General features: G+C 41.2%; 1 protein-coding gene across 1 annotated transcript in view; it reads right to left on the bottom strand.

Moving 5' to 3' along the window:
- kdrl (kinase insert domain receptor like) overlaps nucleotides 1-19,085 on the bottom strand; it is a 54,554-nt gene extending 35,469 nt beyond the window's left edge. The window contains exons 1-11 of the mRNA XM_074648538.1: nucleotides 18,498-19,085; nucleotides 12,044-12,134; nucleotides 10,783-11,000; nucleotides 8,526-8,653; nucleotides 6,913-7,063; nucleotides 6,674-6,810; nucleotides 6,416-6,587; nucleotides 5,405-5,528; nucleotides 5,051-5,220; nucleotides 2,681-2,837; nucleotides 217-337 (exon numbers count right to left, since the gene is read on the bottom strand). Coding sequence (XP_074504639.1) covers nucleotides 217-337; nucleotides 2,681-2,837; nucleotides 5,051-5,220; nucleotides 5,405-5,528; nucleotides 6,416-6,587; nucleotides 6,674-6,810; nucleotides 6,913-7,063; nucleotides 8,526-8,653; nucleotides 10,783-11,000; nucleotides 12,044-12,134; nucleotides 18,498-18,552 — 1,524 coding nt within the window. The 5' untranslated portion in view covers nucleotides 18,553-19,085. The remainder of the gene's footprint in view (nucleotides 1-216; nucleotides 338-2,680; nucleotides 2,838-5,050; nucleotides 5,221-5,404; nucleotides 5,529-6,415; nucleotides 6,588-6,673; nucleotides 6,811-6,912; nucleotides 7,064-8,525; nucleotides 8,654-10,782; nucleotides 11,001-12,043; nucleotides 12,135-18,497) is intronic.
- Between the last annotated feature and the right edge of the window lie 2,101 nt (nucleotides 19,086-21,186).

Below are 21,186 nucleotides of genomic sequence, written 5' to 3'. Positions count from 1 at the left end.
TGTTGCATCTGACTTTCAAACCCCGGTCACAGGAGGTTTCTACTTGAATCTGACCTAGCTATTCTCTGGCTCTCTAGACATCTTCTTTATCCAGTTCTCATATAAATCCTACTGTTGAGTTGGTCACTGCCATTTCTCAACAACATTTCACGTTGAACAAAGTATGCTAACAACTTCAACATGTGGAAACGCTACACATAAAGTTAAACCACATACCTTGTATTTTCCTTTAACCAGTTCAGGAGGCTTGACGCTGCAGCTCTTAATCCAGTTGTGGGAGTAATTTCCCCTGTCATCAACGTTGACCAGGACTGGCGGCATGGTGGGAGCAATGCAACTGCAGGACAGAAAGAATTAATAAGACCATCTAGTCATGCTGTCAGTATGTGTGTATAGAGACAGATGTGTTGGACCTTAAACAATACAAAACAGAAGAAAAAAGCAGACTTCATGTTGTTTTAAATGGGAACTTGGTGTAACGTTAAAACACATCCTGCCTAGATCACACAGTTATGAAGAATAATTTGCTATCTTACTGTAAAAGCCTTAATTCTGAGGGTATTTTAAAAGACCACTGAGACTGATCTGTGCATAGTCCAGGTCTAGACCAGCTTGTCTGGGTTATAAAACCAAGAGAAAGCATTGATTTGACCCCCACCCCCAAACCCTTCACCGCCCGTGGTGGGGAACAATCAGCCTGATGAGAGGAGAGGCCGAGGAGGAAGCAGCAACAGCGACAGGAAGGGCTGTGCTATGCGTCACCTCGTACAGGAAACCCTCCCCCTACACGTTCTGGCCAGAGGAGATAAGGTTGATCCTAAGACCTTGGCGGTCAACAAGGGACAGCTGATAACTTCTCAACCTGGTGATAAAGACACCCCATATTTCTGCCCTCTACACTATCACCCTCATGACACATCCAACATAGCGAGCTTCCCTCACATCTAAACCCTCCCCACACTCCACGTCTCCCCTCCTCTCCAAACTCCCAAAGATTTAGATGAGATATGATCTTGAAGGGCTACACGGTCAATTTACAGTGACAGGTACTTTACAGGGTCAGGGCCGTATAAAACAAACATTTTGCACAATTGGCCTCCCACCAGGCTGTAGCTGTTCCTTTGTCTCATTAGCTGCCTGCCACTGTTCCCAGTGCCAGCCCTGATTATCTTTAGGCCTGCAGAGAGAGTTGCCTCGACCCAACTAACGCTCTGCTATTATTTATCATAAATTTGGCAAGTACAAGTTGAGATAATTTTATAAATAATATAATGGAGGCACAGGGGGATTAACACCATCGAATATGTAACATGATTTTCTCTTTCGTGTGCTGTGGTCCACAATGTTGTTTTTGTTAATGGTGTTGAGGCCTGATAACCCAAGGGTAATGACCCATTGTTTTCCTGATCTTACGACTCATAGGTCTCCTGCTGTCGCTGACGAGCCAGGATCTCAGGGAATGTTCATCTTGTTTGTGGGTTCACTACCAGGCCGGTATTCATGCACAGTCACTCATACACTCTGTGTAGCAGCTCTGGGAATCTGAGATTAATTTATCTCTCCCGTGTTTCCTCTTCAGCCTACACAGCCACTGACCACAAACGAGAGGGCAGTTCTCGAGGGCGGCGTTTCTTTGAGTAATGTGTCCCATTCTGGACCAGAGTCGATTCAGTCAATGTAGATCTGTTTTATAGAGGGATCCCCGGGCTGGTCTGGTGGTTCTGGACCCTACACTTACCTACTGTTAAGTCGGTTGTGTCAAAAATTCCAAACTAACATGCTAGTTTGAACACTAAAACTGCATGTGACATTTTTTAGTATGTCCGAAACGCAAATTGCATACTGTTTCCTGTGAAATCTTACAGAATGCAAACACTGGACACTACGGCGGCATAAATATACCACAATGAATTGCAGTCGTGACGACAACGTTCATAACAGACGTTGACGGACAGCTCTGTAATATCAATAACACTTCAATTTAAGTGTAAGTGTAAGATTTCACTTTGCTAGGCGTGATATATTTTTCAAATTAGTTCTGACTTTATGTTAATCATTGTTTGGTCACATGTCGGCACGGGTTACCATGGTTATCTGAAAAGATACATACTACTGTTTATTCACACCAAAGTATGTTGAACAATAGTAGTGCATAGTATGTGATTTTGGACGCAGCCCCTGATTTTGCATGTGCGTTTGTGAATACAACTCCAGTACCGTGGTGGCAAAAAAAAGTCTTTGTCCTCCAACACAGCTGTGCAATTTGTGCAAATGCTGTGCAATATGAAAAAAAAACATGACTTTGTATTTACAGCAGTAGACACATTTACATGATTAACCATTTTTGTTCAGCCGGTCAGATAACAAACTGCTTAAACAGTTTTCTGGACAAAGAAACTTCAGGATTTAAGAGTCAACTTTTAATCTCCCGTAAACTGGCAGCCAAATCGGAACATACAGTACACAACAAGTAACTGAGTGAAACCCCACACTCAATCCAGGACAACTATATGGTAGCTAGTGGCATGTAATTGATTTTGAAACATATTATATTGGGTATTCATGACATCATGGAAAACTCTCCTTTTGATATGTATTTAATTCTTCAAGATTGGAGAAAGTTCACATAAAGCTAGTTTAAACATTTCAGTACTTGGAATATAGCGAGATTGTGACTCACTCTTTAAGCCCAGGTCCTGGGTGACACGGCTGCCAGAGCCATGTGATGTTTGGCAGGGGTACCCCGAGAGCAGTGCAAGGTAGCTGATGCTGTTCGCCAAGCGTGTAGGGCTGCACGTCCTCAGTGGCTAGCTCTGCCTCTAAGATAATTGGCTTCACTGTGAGAGAGAAGTGCACATAAACACACATAAGTACACAGACACACAAGAGAGAGATAAAGAGAGAGCGACAACAGGTTAGATCAACCATCCCAACCCGGTCATCCCACTGTGGAATCTCATAATGTCTTTATAATGAGGGCCGACAGTCATGATGGATAGCCATGAAAAGTGCCATTGACACCAGTTGTCCTTTAGATGCTGTGTAGGAGAAGAATGGCAGGATGATTGGATAGCCCGGGGCTGTAGGTCAAAGAACGACCCCACTGTGGCCCAAGCCCAGGTCAGTGAATCAACCATCAACAACAGATAAAGATTATTGTGCCACCTCAGGAGACTCCACATCACTTAGCCATAGAGAGGTGAAGTCCCACCCCTTCCGGTAGACCCTATTGGACCTTATTTTGGAAAAAAAATGTATTTGATGTTTGTCAATTTAAAACATGATTGCAAGTCAAGAAAGTCTCAGTTTGTCGTAATATCATTTAGTTTTGTGCGAAACCGCTCTGTGAACATTTCTCATCTCGCATAATATACGTCACCAACACTAGGTAGCTAGGTAACTGCCATGTCCCACCCAATAAATGAAACGTTATCTTACCTGATGAGAAAAGAGAAAGCAGAGGAAGACCCGTTTCTCGTGTGAGTACATCCCGGTGTATCATCGAAATCTGTGACCACAGAGGAGCTAGCAACATGAGGTCAGTCGAGGGCAGTAATCGGAAAATGTGACCCCATTGTACCTATTTTTTGCTTTTCTTTTGGAGTTTTGTGAATATATCTTTAATATAAAAATATAAAAATAATTTTATAAAAATTTAACAATTTAGTTTTGTGTGTTTTCTGTCACGTACTTATGACATATTACACAGGTAACAGTGGGGTCACAATTTCTGATGACAGCCGTCAGAAATGGTGACCTCATATGTTTCTGGCTCCTCTGTGGTCACAGATTGTGATGGTCACAGATTTTAATGTAACACCGGTACTAAACACACAGGCATCATAGCTTCAGTGAGAGAGATGTCACTTACGCGACTTTTGGGTGTGTAGTCTTTATAATTACGTTTTTTCACTATATATACTTTATATATAGTATATATAGTTTTACAACAAACTGTGACTTTAATGACTTGCAAAATTATATTTTAAATTGACAAACATCATATGTGTGATTCATGGCGCAATTCAAACGGGATAAAAAAAATATTTCTCTCTCGCCGTTGACCACCGTTCATATTTTTTCCGAAATAAGGTCCCATGGTGGTCCACCGGAAGGGGCGTGACTTTGCCTATCTATCCTCTCAATTAACAGCTGAAATAGTCTGGCTACTCACAGTGACAACACTTAGCAAACAACAAAACCTGCATCCCATCACACACACACGCCATCACGTAGCCGGCCACATTTATAATCTGGAGCACTCTGACAGCTATAAACAACTGATGAACAACGTTTTAAATAGTTTCATAATTGATACCAGGGATCTCTCTTCACTTTGTTTGCTTGTGTCTGTGTGTTTTATTTTTTGTCATTCCAATGAATTAAAGTTTTGTGAAGCGGGACAGTCAAGGACCATAAATAAAGTTTATACAGGACAGAGGGGGCTGATTTTTACACTTTTTGGCATGCTATAGGAATTCCTTGATAATGTTTAAAGAATGCAATGAAAATAGCTCGGCCCCCCATGGCAAGCTTGAAGTAACTGACACACACATCTTTGTTCTTTAGCAGACTTCATCTAAGTTTCCAGCTAACATGCTAAAACATTTATAACCTCTAGTGTTATCAGTAGTCCTCAGTCAAAACAATGAATTACATGCTCAGTCCTTGTTTGCCTCAAGCTGTACACATATTGTATGGAACATGTTGTTTATACGAGCTGCACTGTATATACACATGGTGAGGATGCAAATAAATGCTGGAGACTAGGGGGGGTCTGGAGCGGCTGGAGTCTGCGTGCAGAATAGAGCCCAGGCCATTTACACACTGCGCCAAGCCCCTTCAAAAGAGCCCCAATAATCAACAACAGCTGCCCCTGCTACGTCAATCCAGCCCTGGAATCAACAAGCCCCCAAATTCCTCTCATACTAGAGCTGCTACCTGCCGTCCAGTGAACTGCACTGAAAGCAGCTACAGTGCTGGAGCAGCCAAGGCACTGCTTCATTTCCTTTGGATCAGCGGTCATCATAAGGTTTATGGTTCGGCTTACCGTTGACTACCAGCGTGTAGCTCAGATTCCTGTACAAGCCCTTCACTCGGTTGCCCAGATTTATGGTGAAGACCCCGGTGTGCTTATGCTGCACATCAGAGATGCTCAAGCTGAAACCAGACATCTTGTAACAGGTGGAACTCGTGTTGATAGGAACCCCATCCTTATACCTAAAAATCAGGCATGGACAGGTTTATAAAACATGGATAAAGAACAACAGTCAATGAAAAGAAGTGAATGGAAAGTTGACTCATAAAGTTATAATTCAGGGTTTGCCACAGCATATTATGTAAATGTTTCTACACTCTAATACATAATCAGCAGTTTTTATTGTAACTGTAAACCATTACTTACCATGCTATCATGTCTGGTGGTGGCAGAGCGTTGACCTTTGGCTCAAACACAATCTTCTTTCTACCTTCTTTGACAGTCACCTTATGCCGCTCATGCCTATAGGAGACATTGAGGAATGGATGCTCTGGAACAAAAGATTAATGACAGTTATCATCATATTGTTATAGAATCACCAAAGTGACACGATTATTTAGATTGTTAAAATGCTTTATTTGTGTGCTAATTTTGCTATATTTTTATTAGGGCTGTCAAAGCTAACGCGATAATGACTCGTTCACGCATATTCGTTTCAACGGCACTAATTTCATTTTTAATTAACCTCTTAAAAAATCTGACGGACACCAACTATGTCATAGCTTATTGCAAAGGAAGTTAAATAACGCTCCAAACTTTTGCTAAATTTTGGCAAGAAAAACTGGCATGGCCATTTTGAAAGGGGTCCTTTGACCTCTGACCTCAAGATATGTGAATAGGTTCTATGGGTACCCACGAGTCTCCCCTTTAGAGACATTCCCACTTTATGATAATCCCATGTAGTTTGGGGGAAGTCATAGTCAAGTCTGCACACTGACACACTGACAGCTGTTGTTGCCTGCTGGGCTGCAGTTTGCCATGTTATGATTTGAGCATATTTTTTTAATGCTAAATGCATAATAATAATAATACACAATGCATGTGAGGATTTCTGGACAATACCTGTCATTCTTTTTGTGTTGTTAATTGATTTCCAATAATAAATATATACATACATTTGCATAAAGTAGCATATTTGTCCACTCTCATGTAGATAAGAGTATTAAATACTTGATAAATCTCCCTTTAAGGTACATTTTGAACAGATAAAAGACGTGCGATTAATTTGCAGTTAATCGCAATGAACAGTGGACAATCATGCGATTGATCGCAATTAAAATATTTTGATTAATTGACAGCCCTAATTTTTATTCTTTGTAATAAACTTTAGAGCTCATGGAAGTCGTGTGGTTTTTAATCCATCCAAAGCGTACTCACCAAAGACATTAACTCTTACTGAGACGTTCTCATGTCTCATGGGATTGAGGTCAGCTTGGCAGCGGTACATCCCTTTATCCTCCATGGTAATGTTTGGCAAGTTTAAAGCCTTGCTCATCACCATAACCCAAGCAGGGCGATCGGAGGTCTTGCTCGTAGAATGTCGATTTTCCTAAAGATAAAGGAAGATGAAATGTAAACTCCACTGCTACAACCTACATACAGTAGTACTGAGTCAAAAGTAAATCCTGAACTTACTCTCTTCTTTGGAAAATCCCATGTGAAGCTGATTCTTCCATTGTAGGTGGTCTCACCAGAACAGTTGAGCGTGAGTGTGTCTCCAACCAGCACTCTGTAACGCTCTGCGGTGATCTTCACATTATTAAGAACATTAGCTGTAAAAATGGAGACAAATATAAGAAGACTGTGAAATGCTCAAGACACTTAAATTTATATTTTTCAATGAGCATGTTTGGCAAGAAAGACGACAGACTCACTTGTTCTCTGCGGAAAGTACGTTAACCCAAACACACGACCGTTGACCATGGTGTTACAGCTGAGCATAGAATAATCAGTGACGGGATCGTAGGGAATCTTGAATCCAACCTTTGGATCCCATACCTTTCCCTTAATGTCCTTCATTGGTGTCTGTGATCAAGAGAGTAGAGCAGAGAAGGTTTGTCAGTACCATAGCTATTTGCTGACACTTGTGATGTTCATTAAAGATCACTGAGCCAGACAGATTGACTTCATTTAACATGTAACTCGTGCTCTACTGGGCTCAGCTGGGGACAGACAGCTGTTACAGTGAAGGTCTAATTAATTTTTATTGTGTCATGGAGTGTAACCTCTGCAATCATTTATGCACAAAACATTGTGGACTCTGAAAAGGATGTACGTGCCTGCTGCTGTTTGTTCTCATGCCAGAAGTTGGGCTGGGAGAGGAGGCAAGGGAAGGGAAGGAAGGAAAAGGAGCAGGAAGGAGGAGTGCCATAGTTTTACCAACAGAAGGAAGGTCACACAACCACTATCTGTGTCAGATGCTCGTACTATATCAATGACAAAAAACACTTTGTGGTTGCCATGGTTACTTTGTCAAGATGGCTTTCATGGTGTCTTTAGTGACCACAATCAGGTTCTGAAGTTTGACAGAAGGATGAAAAGCACTGTGCAAACCACCTCACAGAGGGAACTCTCCTTCACTGACATCACTCTGTTATCAAATGTTACAATCCTCATGATAAGTTACCTGTTGTTTCCTTTGACTAGACACAGTGTGTACTGTTTTTCTACTGCATTTCCTGATGTTTGTAAGAGAAGGGGGACTAAATTTAGTCTGACAGTCTATTCTGAGAAAAACAGTCTTGGAGCACCTTCCTGCTCTTACAGGAAGCAGACAGAATGACTCCCTTCGCCCCCCCTGAGCTTCCCTGAGACAAGCCACTGTCCCTGGTCTGTTTCTCTGTGCTCAAGGGTGTGAGAACCAGCGAGACACACAGAGTGGGAACATATTTTTTTTCCATTGACGACAAGTAAGGATACCCTGCAGTGTTTTCTCAGATGATGTACTGTGTGATTTACTTCATAGTCCATGTCCAACCAGGTTTATGGAACACATACAGTATATTACTATTAGGGCTGTCAAATTTAGCACGATAATGCGTTAACGCAAAAAATCTGCAGCCCGGTCGGGCCCGGACACTATTCGATCTTTCGGAGGTTGTAGCAGGCTCGCTTTTAAAGCTAGAGTGAAGTTACTGGCATCATATGACACTAGAAAACCTAAGGAATCCATTGGTACCAATCATGTCATACAAGCTTGTAGCGAAGGAGGCTAAATAACGCTCCAAACATGTTGATGATCCCATGTTGATAAGAGTATTAAATACTTGACAAATCTCGCTTTAAGGTACATTTTGAACACGTACAAAATGTGTGATTAATTAGCGATTAATTGCGATTAACTATAAACAATCATGCGATTAATCGCGATGAAATATTTGTAATTGATTGACAGCCCTCATTACTATATACATCACAATAAAACAACTTAACCTGCAAGTGGAAGTCATGAGCAGAAGGTGTGAAATGTGTCTTTGTGAGGCCTTACCGCTGTGAGTGTTACAACAGTTTCAGGAGAGGACGTCCGGCAAGGGACCACGAGGCTGGTCTCATGCCTGTAGATGTACAAGACATCTGATTTCTGATAATGGGGCTTCACAAATGGTTGCTCGTCATCTGAGGGACAAAAAAAAACCCTCAAAATAAGTGAGATTTAAAATACAGGTCAGTCAGAAATCACATTTCAAAGCAGATGTGTCCCCTTACATTTTGTCTTTTGGGATAACTATGTTTTGTAGCAAATTTACAGCTGTTGTTCTGAAAAAAAATTGTTATGCTAGAGCTGAGCTTAGCAGTGCAATTGAATCAGATCACATCTCGGATCAGTTCATAAGGCAGCAGAGCACAGATGGAGCAATCAGGCTAGTGCCGTGTTTCTACTGGGCATCACACGGCCGCTGTGGGAACTTCACGACTACAAAAATAGTCTGCGATTGGGGTGAGGTCAAGCAGGAGTGGTGTGATAAAGGCACTATTATTTGAAAAGTAAGCATGGAAAATGATGTAATAAACAGCTGAAGGGCTTTGAAAAGAAAGCATTAGACTAAACACAGGCACAGCAGGCTGCCTGATAGCCAGGCAAACTGGGAACCACATTCACAGAGCAATAGGAGAGGGAACAAAGTGCATTTAGTTTAGTCTGCATTGAACTATTTCACACCCCTTAAACCAATATTTCATGATTTTATCTTTATTTAATGACTTTATACCAACTACTTTAATGTCTAAAAAGCATACATGTCTAGATAAATCCCGTTCTCACTCCCAGCTCGTCAAATACCACCAATAGGGCAGTGCCCCTCGCCCCTCACACGGAGGCACCCTTTAGCGACAGTATGTGACAAACTGGGCTTTCAACTAGCTACAATGTAAACCCACCCGCTGCGTTATTTGATGGACTGAGCAAGTGACGTAGTATTAATAGCATGAGAGTCCACTGGGAGGGCAGAGGTGGTTGTGGATGGGTCAAACAAACACAAGACTTTCAACCAGGAGACCGGTGTTTGTGTCCTGTGTAAAACTAAAAATAACGTTGACTTATTTTGTCATGTCGGTTGTTAGTCACGTGACTTGTTGGTATCGTCAGTCCCGTGAATTGCTAGTCATGTGAGTCGTTAGTCAATGAAGTTAATGTCAACCACGACCGTTTCCTAACCCTACCTAAGTGGTTGTGTTACCTAAACCTAACTCCCCGTAAAAACGGGGACAGAAGTTTATTTTGAAAGGACACTATGCATGTAATTGGCATTTATTGACACGCCGTTCCCGGTCCGTCCAAAAGTAACGCAAGAGGGGTACCCCGAGGGGCACTGACCAAGTGGCAGTATTTGACGAGTTGGGAGTGAGAATATGTTGAGCTGAGGCTGACTCGACACTCAAAATCGGCTTTCCTAATGCTGCCCAGCACAATCTCCATTTCAATGATACTGTAACTGTAACTAGTGCCATGTGACAGTTTAGGGGAGACTTTGGAAAACAGTAGCCGGAGCAGGAAATCACAGTCAATGACCAGGGTTTCCTGTGCAATCACGCTCACCCTACCTCCTCCAGAAGAAACATACTGTAGTACCAAAGAAACCACTTCCTCTCTGTCTCTGGGAAGGAGAGCTGTGTAACTTGAATCTGAATGTGTGTACATTAAAGTCAGCTCCCTGCATGTAAGGAATAACAAGTCATACAGCATACAATTGCAAAATGTAGTCATGTTCTGTATTTCCTTCCTTCTTTCTTTCTTTCTTTGAGACTTTCTTCCTTTTTTCAACTTTTTTCTTTCGCTTTTTTCCCCGTTTTAGCTGACTAATTATTTTTTTTGCTGCTAACGCTGGTGTTTTCCAGCTCTCGTATCTTGCGGGAAATATCAGATTGCTCATTAGCCATTTTATTCGGCGCATTTTGTGCCACTGTTTGTGGGTTCAGTTCAACACCATACCCCTCAACTGGCGTCAGCAGATGACAATCACCCTGTGAAAACCGCTCTTTTATCAGGAGTCTTGACTTTCACAAAAACAAACGCCGTTAAATACTGGATGGAAGAAAAACAACTCAATTCAGAAAGAAAGAACTCTTATCTGTGTTTTAGTTTATAGACCAATTCTTTTTATTTCTAAACAGCATTACATTCTGTACTGGAGTGGAAAATGTACTGTACAGGTTTCTGCTCTCTTATTCCCACTGGTTCATTGCCAGTATTTGATAAAAAAACAAACATATAATCTGAACTGGTCAGAGCGCTTTGCAGGTCTCACCTTTGACATAGACGTAGGTCGAGGTGATGAGGTCTGAACCATCTTTGGAGTATTTACAGCTGTACGTTCCTGTGTCATTCGCAATCAAGCTTGTGACTGTCAGTTTGCTGCAGTGTGAGTGAGAGTGACGTCTGGAATCACACGGCTCCACCTTCACCCCCTCTGATGAGACTGATAGACCGGTATCAACAAATGTCCAGTGCAGCGGGCCGTGACCTCTGACAAAAGACAGAGAGAGACAATATTAGATGAACACAAAGAAAATACTGCTTAGCCAACTTACGGTTTGATGACTGAGGCAACTACAAACATTTTTTAAACAATATGTACTCATAAATATGTTTTTTGGAACAAAGCGTTGGGTTCAAAACTTCTATTTTGGATCTATTTCAAGGAAAAGTGTCTCAGCTGGCGAGCCTTTTAATTTAGGAAGGCAGCGGCTGCTTCTCCCCTTGGGCCTTTTTGACTTGATGTACGTTTTAAGTTTATTTTGAGTTAATCTTGAGTCATCCCCTAACTTGAACTTTCACATGGGAACATGCTTCTTTTGAATGATGTGCTCAGCTAACACATTCTTTCCACACAGCATCCATTTTAAAACTCTCATTAAAGAGATCCCAGAGGAACATCAAACATGTCTTGCATACCGCTGCCTTCGCCTGCAGAATTTTGGGTCAAGCAACCTCCAGCTCTCATCTAATGACAGAAAACAAGACAGTGCTGTATGGGCCAGGCGTCTTAGCATATGGCCTTGTAGGGAGGCATTACATTAGATTGACATGAGTTTCTGAACATTCCTTGCAGGCCTACACGCTGATGCAAGGCTCTCTGAATTCTTAACAAATGTGAATGCAGCCCACTTGGGTCCCACCATCCCTAATCAACATTACAACAGACTGATAAAAGTGGACCACCACTGGTTCCTGCCTAGTTTGACCGTTTGATCAGAGTTCGCGAGTGATTGACAGCTGCTCAGAGACGGCAGGCTCCAACTTGGCTCTGATTGGTTGTTTTCTATCGGTCTGTGAAATCTTGCAGATGCCATTAGGAGCACCGGAGGACACCGGAGGACACAGAAGCACATTCTTTTTTTCAGATTACCTGTCTCATGCACTACTGTCAGGATATAGTGACCGTTTTATAAAAATAACATTTTAAAATCATATTTGCTCCATTTCTACCCACTACAGCTTTAACATTGATTGTATTTAAATGTTGTTTTGGTTCACTTGGCATTGGTACAAATAGGCGTGTTGCATACCTGCATATGAGGATTAACACATCGTCCTTAAGAAGAATGAGGGGATTGTCAGAGGGCAGAATCTTAGGCGAGTGCTCTCTCTCCGCATGTCCTGTTGAACACACACACACACACACACACACACACACACACACACACACACACACACACACACACACACACGTAGAGCACTATTAGTGAGAAAGGCAAACAAACCTGCTCATTTACAGCTTCTCATTAATGTCATTCACTATCACACTAAACAACCAAATGAAAAACATTGTAGGAAATCCCCATGAATCACTTCAGAGCTGTGCATGTGGGTTCACTTTTCTGCCTCTTATGCAAGTGCTGAGAGGGTTGTTGAATGAATAGTGGTCTGGGATGAGCAGAAAGAAAGAAAGAAGGTGGAATAGAGGGAGGAAGGGGGTGATATGGGGAGCAGCTTAGGCTCTGATGAGTATCTTTTCATGCGTTTCCTCTGAATCAGCTGCTCTACCTCCTTTAGTGGGTGCTCCCTTCCAGTCATTTTTCCATTTGCCATCGACCTTGCACTCTAAGTTCTATTATTACATTATCACAGGGGAAAATCCGAGGTCGAGATGTTTGATTCAAAGGTGGCCTGTAGCCAGCTGTATCTGTTGAGAGGTCCCTCTAATAGTGATCAACATAGGAAACACTGATTCTCACTGCTGTCCAGGAGGTGTCACAGTCCCATATGTGATTTCCTTCTTTTCACTGAGCTCCCTGAACAGCTTGTCATCATGGTCAGAAAACAAATTTATTAAGTCAACCCTCCGAATGTGACGGTCTTCAGGGAAGCCTTTATTTGTAGCACAGAATCAAGAAAGACAATGGAGTTACACAACAGCTTACTGCCAGGCTGACTGACATGCTGAAACATGATGAATATTATATGCACGCGCACATGGAAAACCACACACACACACACACAAACACACACAAGTGCACCTGCATGTACAAATGCAAACACACATAAACAGAAAAACACACACACATTACTAGTACTGAATTTGTCTATTATTCAGAACAGCTGTTGTGCGAAGAATGAGCCGACGGTGCCAGTGTTGGCAGTGGCACTCAATATCGACTTCCTCACTAAATATTAGCACATCATTGTTTTATTGTGCGAGGTTATGCAGAGGGGAAGGGATGTGGCTCATACGCTTTCATGCTGTGATACCACGCGCCTTTAGCTGTATATTAGATTAATACAAATCAAGGTTCCTGACCTTAAAAAACAATCCCAGAATCTACAATTCATAAGTTAATAATTGACTGTTGTTGATTTCTCCTGAAATGTCATACAAATATCCTTAAGAATGTTCTAATACAGTATGCGTATTCTTGCCTCACATCTGCAGCGAGTCATGTAATTGATTTGCAGGAAATGAAAACTTTGCAAATAATGAATCAAACTGACTTTGACCCCTAGGGCCTATTAAATAATAACAGCAAAATAAAAAGCATAATATATCATGTGCTGTCTGCAACACTAATTTCTGCATGTTCATTGTGTCAGTTCTTTGACTTATGTTGTGATACAAAAGCAACAAGTGTAGGAATGCTGGCATCTGCTTGCACACATAACACCAATAACAACCACTGAAAACATCTTCTTGACCTTGAATTGCACTGGCAGGCAGCTCATGTCTTAAAACTGGCCAATTTTTCCCCTATTCTCGTCAGTAACGCACTACAGATGGATGAATCAGCAGGGCCCCCCAGCAGCCCGCTGAAAAAGAAAAAAAAAAAACATCCCGCGCGTTGTCTCTCTGCCCCCACACCCTCAAAACTCCCACCTGCCCCAGTGGCTGCCCAACGCTGACCTCAGCAAGCGTCCCGACACCCCTAACCCCCCGTAACAGCTGTGTGCTGCATTCCTCCAGCAGAGCGCCTGAAAAATGCCAGAAATTGTGCTTACTGTGTTGGTTCAAAGAGCCCTGAAGCTGGTTCTCATTAAGAGCCATTAAGAAGAGGACAGGCATGGAACAAACAGAGAGAGGGAGGGAGACTGAGAGACTTCTGGTTCAGTTTCAACTGATGACGGGGTCTTTAGCCAGTCACACAGCATCAAACTGACTACTGACACAGGGCCAAGTTAACTAATATTAGACCAGCATCACATTTGTATGTCCTTGTCCTCACTTGGCAGTGATGAGAGGAAGTGGTACAGGACACAGTGTTTGGAAAACATTTGTGGTAGGTCCACGACCAGTGAGGAAATAAAGACAAAAAAATCAAATGGATTCCCGGATCTACTCTACACTGTTCTGAAATGTTTGGTATCCCAGAAAATGCCAATTAAATATTTAGTCTGAAAGAACAGCCAAACAATGACAAAACTTTGAGTTTTTCAATGAATCTAAGCCAGAGGCTCAGCAGTGCAAATGGAATTGTTGACCCTAGACTACCCTAACTGCTTACCTTTCATCAAATGTCTTTTCAAGGATATATGGTCAGGACAAATGAGTTTTTTTAAGATTTATAATTACAAAAATAGCATGAATTTTGTGTATTATGATGTAATATGGTGACAAGATATTTTATTTTTAGCACAGCTGCTCTTGTTTGCTATTACATTATTATTATACTTCTTACTAATTTCTAATAATTCTGGACTGATTTGCAGCCATTTCTTTTGGTACTTTAATCCAATAACTGCACAGAGTTACCATTATTACAACCACCTTACAGAACTGAGGGTTGAGCATACAACAAACTTGAGTGTGAACAACAATAAAGAAGCTGAGAGAAAATACGAGAAGAAAGGACATTATGAGTTGGCGTAACCGTTGGCAAGATGTCACCATCTTTGCTGTTGCAGCATGCCGCCCGCCAGTGGCTCACGCTTGATGTTGCGCAACAAAACCCACTATTCCCGTATGAGATGACTGTACTGTCACTGAATTAGACAGGAAACCCCAAATCACATCCCCTCAAGTGCTGGGAATAATGTGCGGAATTCCCTTTTCTTTTGCAGAGAGTACACTTCATCTCCTCGTACTTCCCGTGCCGTCACGAAACAACGCGACTGTCTTGAGAGTCAACCTTTTTTTGGTGTGTCCAAGGCGAAAGTAACAATACGGCATGATAGTTCCCTTGTTTATCCGTGCCAATTTTATTCCATGTACTTCTGTGACAACAAAGGGCATAGAAAGGGTGGGGAGTGAATTGCAGTTTAACAAAAGAGTGCAGGGTCACTCTTGGTGAGTCACCTTGGCTGTAATGTGACCATGGAGAGAAACTAGCGAAGAGTCGCCAATCTGCGGCGGCCACTGAGATGAGCTTCCTGTCCTATAGTGCAAATGGATAGCACGCAATCTGATTAAAGTTATTATTTCACCTGTTAAAGAACTGGTTGGTGTTTTGTGCCAGTGATGTTTCATGTTAAGTTGCCTTTAGGTTGAGATTTTCAAGACAAAAAAAAAATGACAACACAAATTTGAAACCTTGACAAGACTTGAGACCACCTGCCAAAATAAGGAGTAGCTACCACTGCTCTAGCTGTGCTATATGGTCTGTGTGTCCTGGACTATTCTCTCTCCCCTCCACTTTGCCAACTGCAAGGTTAAGACAATAGTTAGGGAGAGTGCCTTTTTTATTAGCCGTATATTAGCCATTGGAGATTTGGAGGCAAAAATGCCCCAGACTCCTCTTAAAAAAGCAAAATAAAGGAACATCTGGCCATGATGGGTGGCCATTCTAGGTTATATAAAGTTGACTAGAGCCAACAAACAGGAATCGCCCGCATGAGAGTCCAAAATGGTAAACCCCAGAGGATTCCTGCTCCATAGCGTATGATTAAGACGAGTAGGTAGACAGAAGCTCCTTGAAATTGAAATCTCATGCAGGATTCAAAGAAAATATATTGCTGGCTCAGGATGGATTTGTGTAGTATGGACCAGATGCTGCAATCATCATATAAGAACAGCTACACAAAGCAATTTGTTAAGTTACATCCCTGTGTAAGGGAATGGCTTTTACTGCTCTGCTGGTAAAGCTGTGAGTGTGTGTGTGTGTGGATGTGTTTTTCTTTTGCTGTCTGCATGGAAGCAGACTGTGAGTAATAAGCCACAACTGCACTTGGTTGACCTCTCATCACTCCCATTTTCCACTCCATCTCAAGTGTCCAAGCAGGAAAGAAAAACTGACTCCAAAACAAATTAGACACAACATCAACTCACTCTGCCAAAAAGACGACTTCAAAAAGAAATCCCATTGTAGAAAAAGAGATGTTTGGCTAATACAACGTAGTGTGGAAGAACTCCGACCATGATGAGTGAAGGAATTTTTGGACAAAAAAGAACAAGGCCGCTTCCAGGTTCAAATTCAATCATCCCTTCAATCATTATTTCTTTCCATCATCACAATGCTGCACTTGTTTTTCCAGAATTTGGCCTGTTCCCTAAAACACCAGTGACTGAAACCATGTAAATCCACACATGGAACTTGTTCATTGAACAAATTCACCTGTACAACACAAAAAATAATTGTAGTAAACTACCTGGATATGGCATGGAATCTATGACACTCACAGACACTCACTGAATCAATATTATTGCATGCATCACACCCCAAGTGACATGCAGAAGGCTTAAAAGGAGGCTTGTCAAAGTTAAAGTGATAACATATATTTGCATAAAGCAGCATATTTGCCCACTCCCATGTTGATAAGAGTATTAAATACTTGACAAATCTCCCTTTAAGGTACATTTTGAACTGATAAAAAATGTGATTAATCGCAATTAACTATGGAAAATCATGCAATTAATCACGATTAAATATTTGAATCGATTGACAGCCCTGCTTAATACTATATTGACCATTACACAGGCCGAATGAAATAAATCTGAAATGCAAGCATCATGTTGCAGAGAGCTGCAAAAAGGATTCTCTCCCTCAGTCTGAGCCGTTATGCTTCATTTTAACTGGTGTCAGAAGGTCACGAAGCAACACACTTGACCTGTGCTCACTTTTCAATGAGAAGCAGCTACAAGTGAAATATTAACTAAATAGGTCAGACTATCTTTTAGACAGTGTTTTACTTTTTCCTCTCAAATCACTGATATAAGTACAGTAAAAAAAAAAAAGATCACTTTAATATTATGACACTGCACCATCACTGACAGGGTGCAACATGAATCTTACATTTTGGTGGTTAAGCATGAATTTGTTGTTTCTGCACAGCTTTGTGCTTTATTTGCCAAGACACACCTCAGCATGAATAGGAAGAAGTTGATGCACCATCAATAACTAATGTCTCTACCAGTCAGTAGCTCCTCTACCAGAAACAATACCCTCCTTTCCTCCCTGCCATTGTCTCGTGGATGCAGTTTGACATAGCTCAATATGAGCACAAGGAGCTCCGGGAAGAAATCTCTGCTCAGGTAGCGTGTCACATTTCCGTGACCTTTACTAGCCAGAACAATTCCAGGCTGGCTCTTGCCCCTACGTCCGCTTCCTCCTTGTGTCTTTCCCACGCTTTGTGTGTGGACAGTGAAGGAAATCTGCTTAAAAACATCGTGGACAAAGCTTCATAGGCTCTAAGTGTGTACGAGAGTGTGTGTGGTGGGGGGAAGGGGGTGAACGTGAACAGTATTTCCTTTGTTTGGATAGGCTGTTTATTTGGAAATGGTGAGGAAGACTTAGTGTATCTCAGTGGCACACTAGACCTGGCACAAGGTGGAGGGTTCTTGTTTTTGGAGGGTTCTTGGTATCTTGTTTTTGTGGAGTGACACTGAGACAATGAAGCTGATTGTACGGGTCTGGAGAAACATGCATTCTCTTCCCAAAATGTTTAATCCTGTTCACTCAGGGAGAACAATTGCTGGATAAACGTTTTTCATAATCTTTAACAAAAGGCTGACTTGCAATATCTTCAGAATATCTGAGAAAACAAATCAAACTAATCCAAATTTCAGCAATAAAATCAGTCTGATATTCAAATATAAACTCTACCCATCTGTTACAATTACCTGTCAAGAGTCAACACATTTTATTAACTTGTTAATAATCAACCAGTTAAAACAGACAAGACTACCTCTAGTGGTGCGTGTGAGAACTGCAGGTCCAGTGACAGCCTTAAACTGTTGACACATAATTGTCCTAAAACATGCAAATTTAATATTCTGCTGAAATATCCAGAAACAATAAAAAAAAGTCTTCCTCAAAAGTTAGTATCAAATAAAAACCTGGCCAAATAATTCAACTCTTGTCACAGCTCAAATAAAAATAATAATTAAAAAATAAGATTATATTTAGATGAATGAAAAGAAGCCACTCGTTGCACTTCTCCTGATAACTGAGTGTGTCAAATATGTGTAAAATAATATGCATTCAGCCATTCATTGAAACCAAATCAAACTGTGCGAAGTTCAAACTCTCTTCTTTCATGCATAAAACTTTCCTACGCGTAAATAATTGATATGTATAAGCATGAATGGCTTCTTACCATTTGTGAGTGATGAACAACACAAGATGACAACGACCAATCTGAAGCTGACCATCCTGCCACACCGAAATCCAAACCGTGCGTAAAGTAAATAGGAGTCCTTGGCAGAGAGGCTTATTATTCCGAGTGACGGATAAAAAGTTGCTTCTTTAAAGCAAGTCAATCAAAGAGTCTTAATTTTTATTTTATAAACCGTGTTGTAAATCCACAAAACAATCAGGTGTGCATGCAAAAAGCAGCGATTCTCCAGTATGCCATGGCGCGTTTCGCAGGGGAGCTTCTCCTGCGCAGCTGGAGGAGTCCAGACCCGGCCAAGAGGACACGGATGTACCGCTGTATCCTCGGGGGCAGGTGCTCTCCAACCAGCCAAAAAAAAAAAAAGTTGGATGAATGAATGGTTGGTGAAAAATAAAAAGTTGGGTGAGTGGTATATCAGCTTCTAACTGGGAGTCTGTCTGGTGTAGCCCACAAAAGCCAGATCAATCAGCTCACTGCCTTTCATGCGCGCCACAATTTATCCTCCCTTTCGCCTCTGTGCAACACTTACACACTAACAGTCCATTACAGTCCATGCGTGAGGCACGTTTTATGGAGACACGGTGACGCAACGTCACTTTTTTTATTTTGTGGGGGGGCGGACACAAACTCCCTTCTTCAGGCTACTGAGGAGATCACCTCATGAGTAATAATGATTATCTATGGTAATCCTGCAACAAATTGCATCAGACTAACATGAAGGATAACTACTAGAAATGACACAGGGATGTTATACCATTAAACATGAATATGTGCAATAGAAAATCACAAGTGTTTATAAGTATTTCTCCACTCTAAAGGCAACTAAAATGAACCTAAATGGGATTTAGGCATGCACATTTACTCTGTTAAATGAGAGCTCTGTTGTTCTAAAACAGGATCTTCAGTGGTACCTTAGACGTGACAGCTACTTCCGCTAATTTCATTTCCAAATCTTTACTTTTTATTGGATTCAATTTTGAATTGATGGGTTATTATTTCTTACTACTTGCATGACAAATTTGATGCATGGTTGGTTTCCGGATATCTAGTGCAGACTTCTGTTCATGACCCGGGCTTGAAATTCAGCAATTTATAATATTGCTGGGCTAGCCATCTTATTTTTCCCAGCAAAATTGCGTCAGACCAACATGATGGATATGAAATGGATATAAGAAATGGTAAAGGGATGTTATACCATTAAACATGAAAATGTGCAATAGAAATGATACAGGGATTTTATACCATTAAACATGAAAATATGCAATAGAAAATCACAGTGATTATACATATTTATCCACTCTAAAGGCAACTAAAATGAACCTAAATGGGATTTAGGCATGCACATTTTATAATCTTTTGCAGAGAGCTCGGATCTTGAAGCATGGGTCCGCTACTTGCATGACAAATTTGATGCATGGTTGGTTTTCCGGATATCTAGTGCAGACTTCTGTTCATGACCCGGGCTTGAAAATCAACAATTTATAATATTGTTGGGCTATAAATCTTATTTTTCCCAGCAAAATTGCGTCAGACTAACATGATGGATATGAAATTGATATAAGAAATGGTACAGGGATGTAATACCAGTAAACATGAAAATATGCAAAAGAAAATCAGTGTTCATATGTATGTCTCCACTCTGAAGGCAACTGAAATGAACCTAAATAGGATTTGTCACAGCATTGTTTCAATCACTCTTATTGATTTGTGGTCAGAATGCGTTTCTAAATGACGATTTGAAGTTAAATCATTACACTAAATGTTTCTAAACTGACCTTTGTGTGTAAAGCTGCCTTTGATAAAATCAGCCTACTGTGCAAGTGAGGTTAAAGGTAACAGCAGTAATCTTGTCTCAAGAGGAAACAGAATGAAACGTAAACAATCATTGTGATATCAGATCGAATCTATCTGTTCAAGTGTTTAAAATAAATATTTGCCGGATTTATTTTTAACTTCAGAAACAGGATACTCTGCTTTTTATATCAATGTAAATAGTCCTCTTTTGTCCAGCAGTACCCTGCCGTGTGTGGATGTGCTGCAGACTGTTTTCTTTTATCACCACAACAATTACTCTGCTGCTGTAGGTCACAGTAGCGGGCGTTGTAAATAAGAACATCCTGCCCTCACCTTTCCGCCCACGTCAGGAGGACTGAACAGCCACCATTTTGGGGGACTGGATCTTGAGTGGTGGCGTGGGTGAGGCACAGCCCAAGTGGTGAAATGTGAGGAGCACCACTCTTGCCTTTAGCAGGAAAACAGTGAAATGGCACATGAGAGCATGGGAAAGAATTTAGAACATTTTGTCCGTGAGAGTCCATTTGCTTTCTGGGATTCTGATACCAAATAATCACAGGTCAAGAATTCAAACATTTGCTTTTGCATGATAACATTCAAAGGAAATCAACAAGTAATGTCCATATTTGGGTGGCTTGAACAAGTGTACACAAAAGGCTAGTTCTCTTCTGCATGGTTTAATCAAAAAATGGGGACAATATAGGCTCATGTGTTTGTTTACTTTGTTGTAGACTTTGGAAACTTACTATTACAAAGATTAAATTCACCATTCTCACTTTGTAGACCTGGGAATTAACTCTATATGGTATTGCCAAGACTGTCAAATAAAATTGAGATACCTTTATTGATCCCCAGTAGGGAAATGTGGTTTTTGCAG

The sequence above is a fragment of the Sebastes fasciatus genome, chromosome 10, assembly GCF_043250625.1.
Source record: "Sebastes fasciatus isolate fSebFas1 chromosome 10, fSebFas1.pri, whole genome shotgun sequence".
Taxonomy (NCBI): Eukaryota; Metazoa; Chordata; class Actinopteri; order Perciformes; family Sebastidae; genus Sebastes; species Sebastes fasciatus.
Note: the sequence above shows the minus strand (reverse complement) of the source record. Positions and strands in the feature narration are given on the sequence as shown.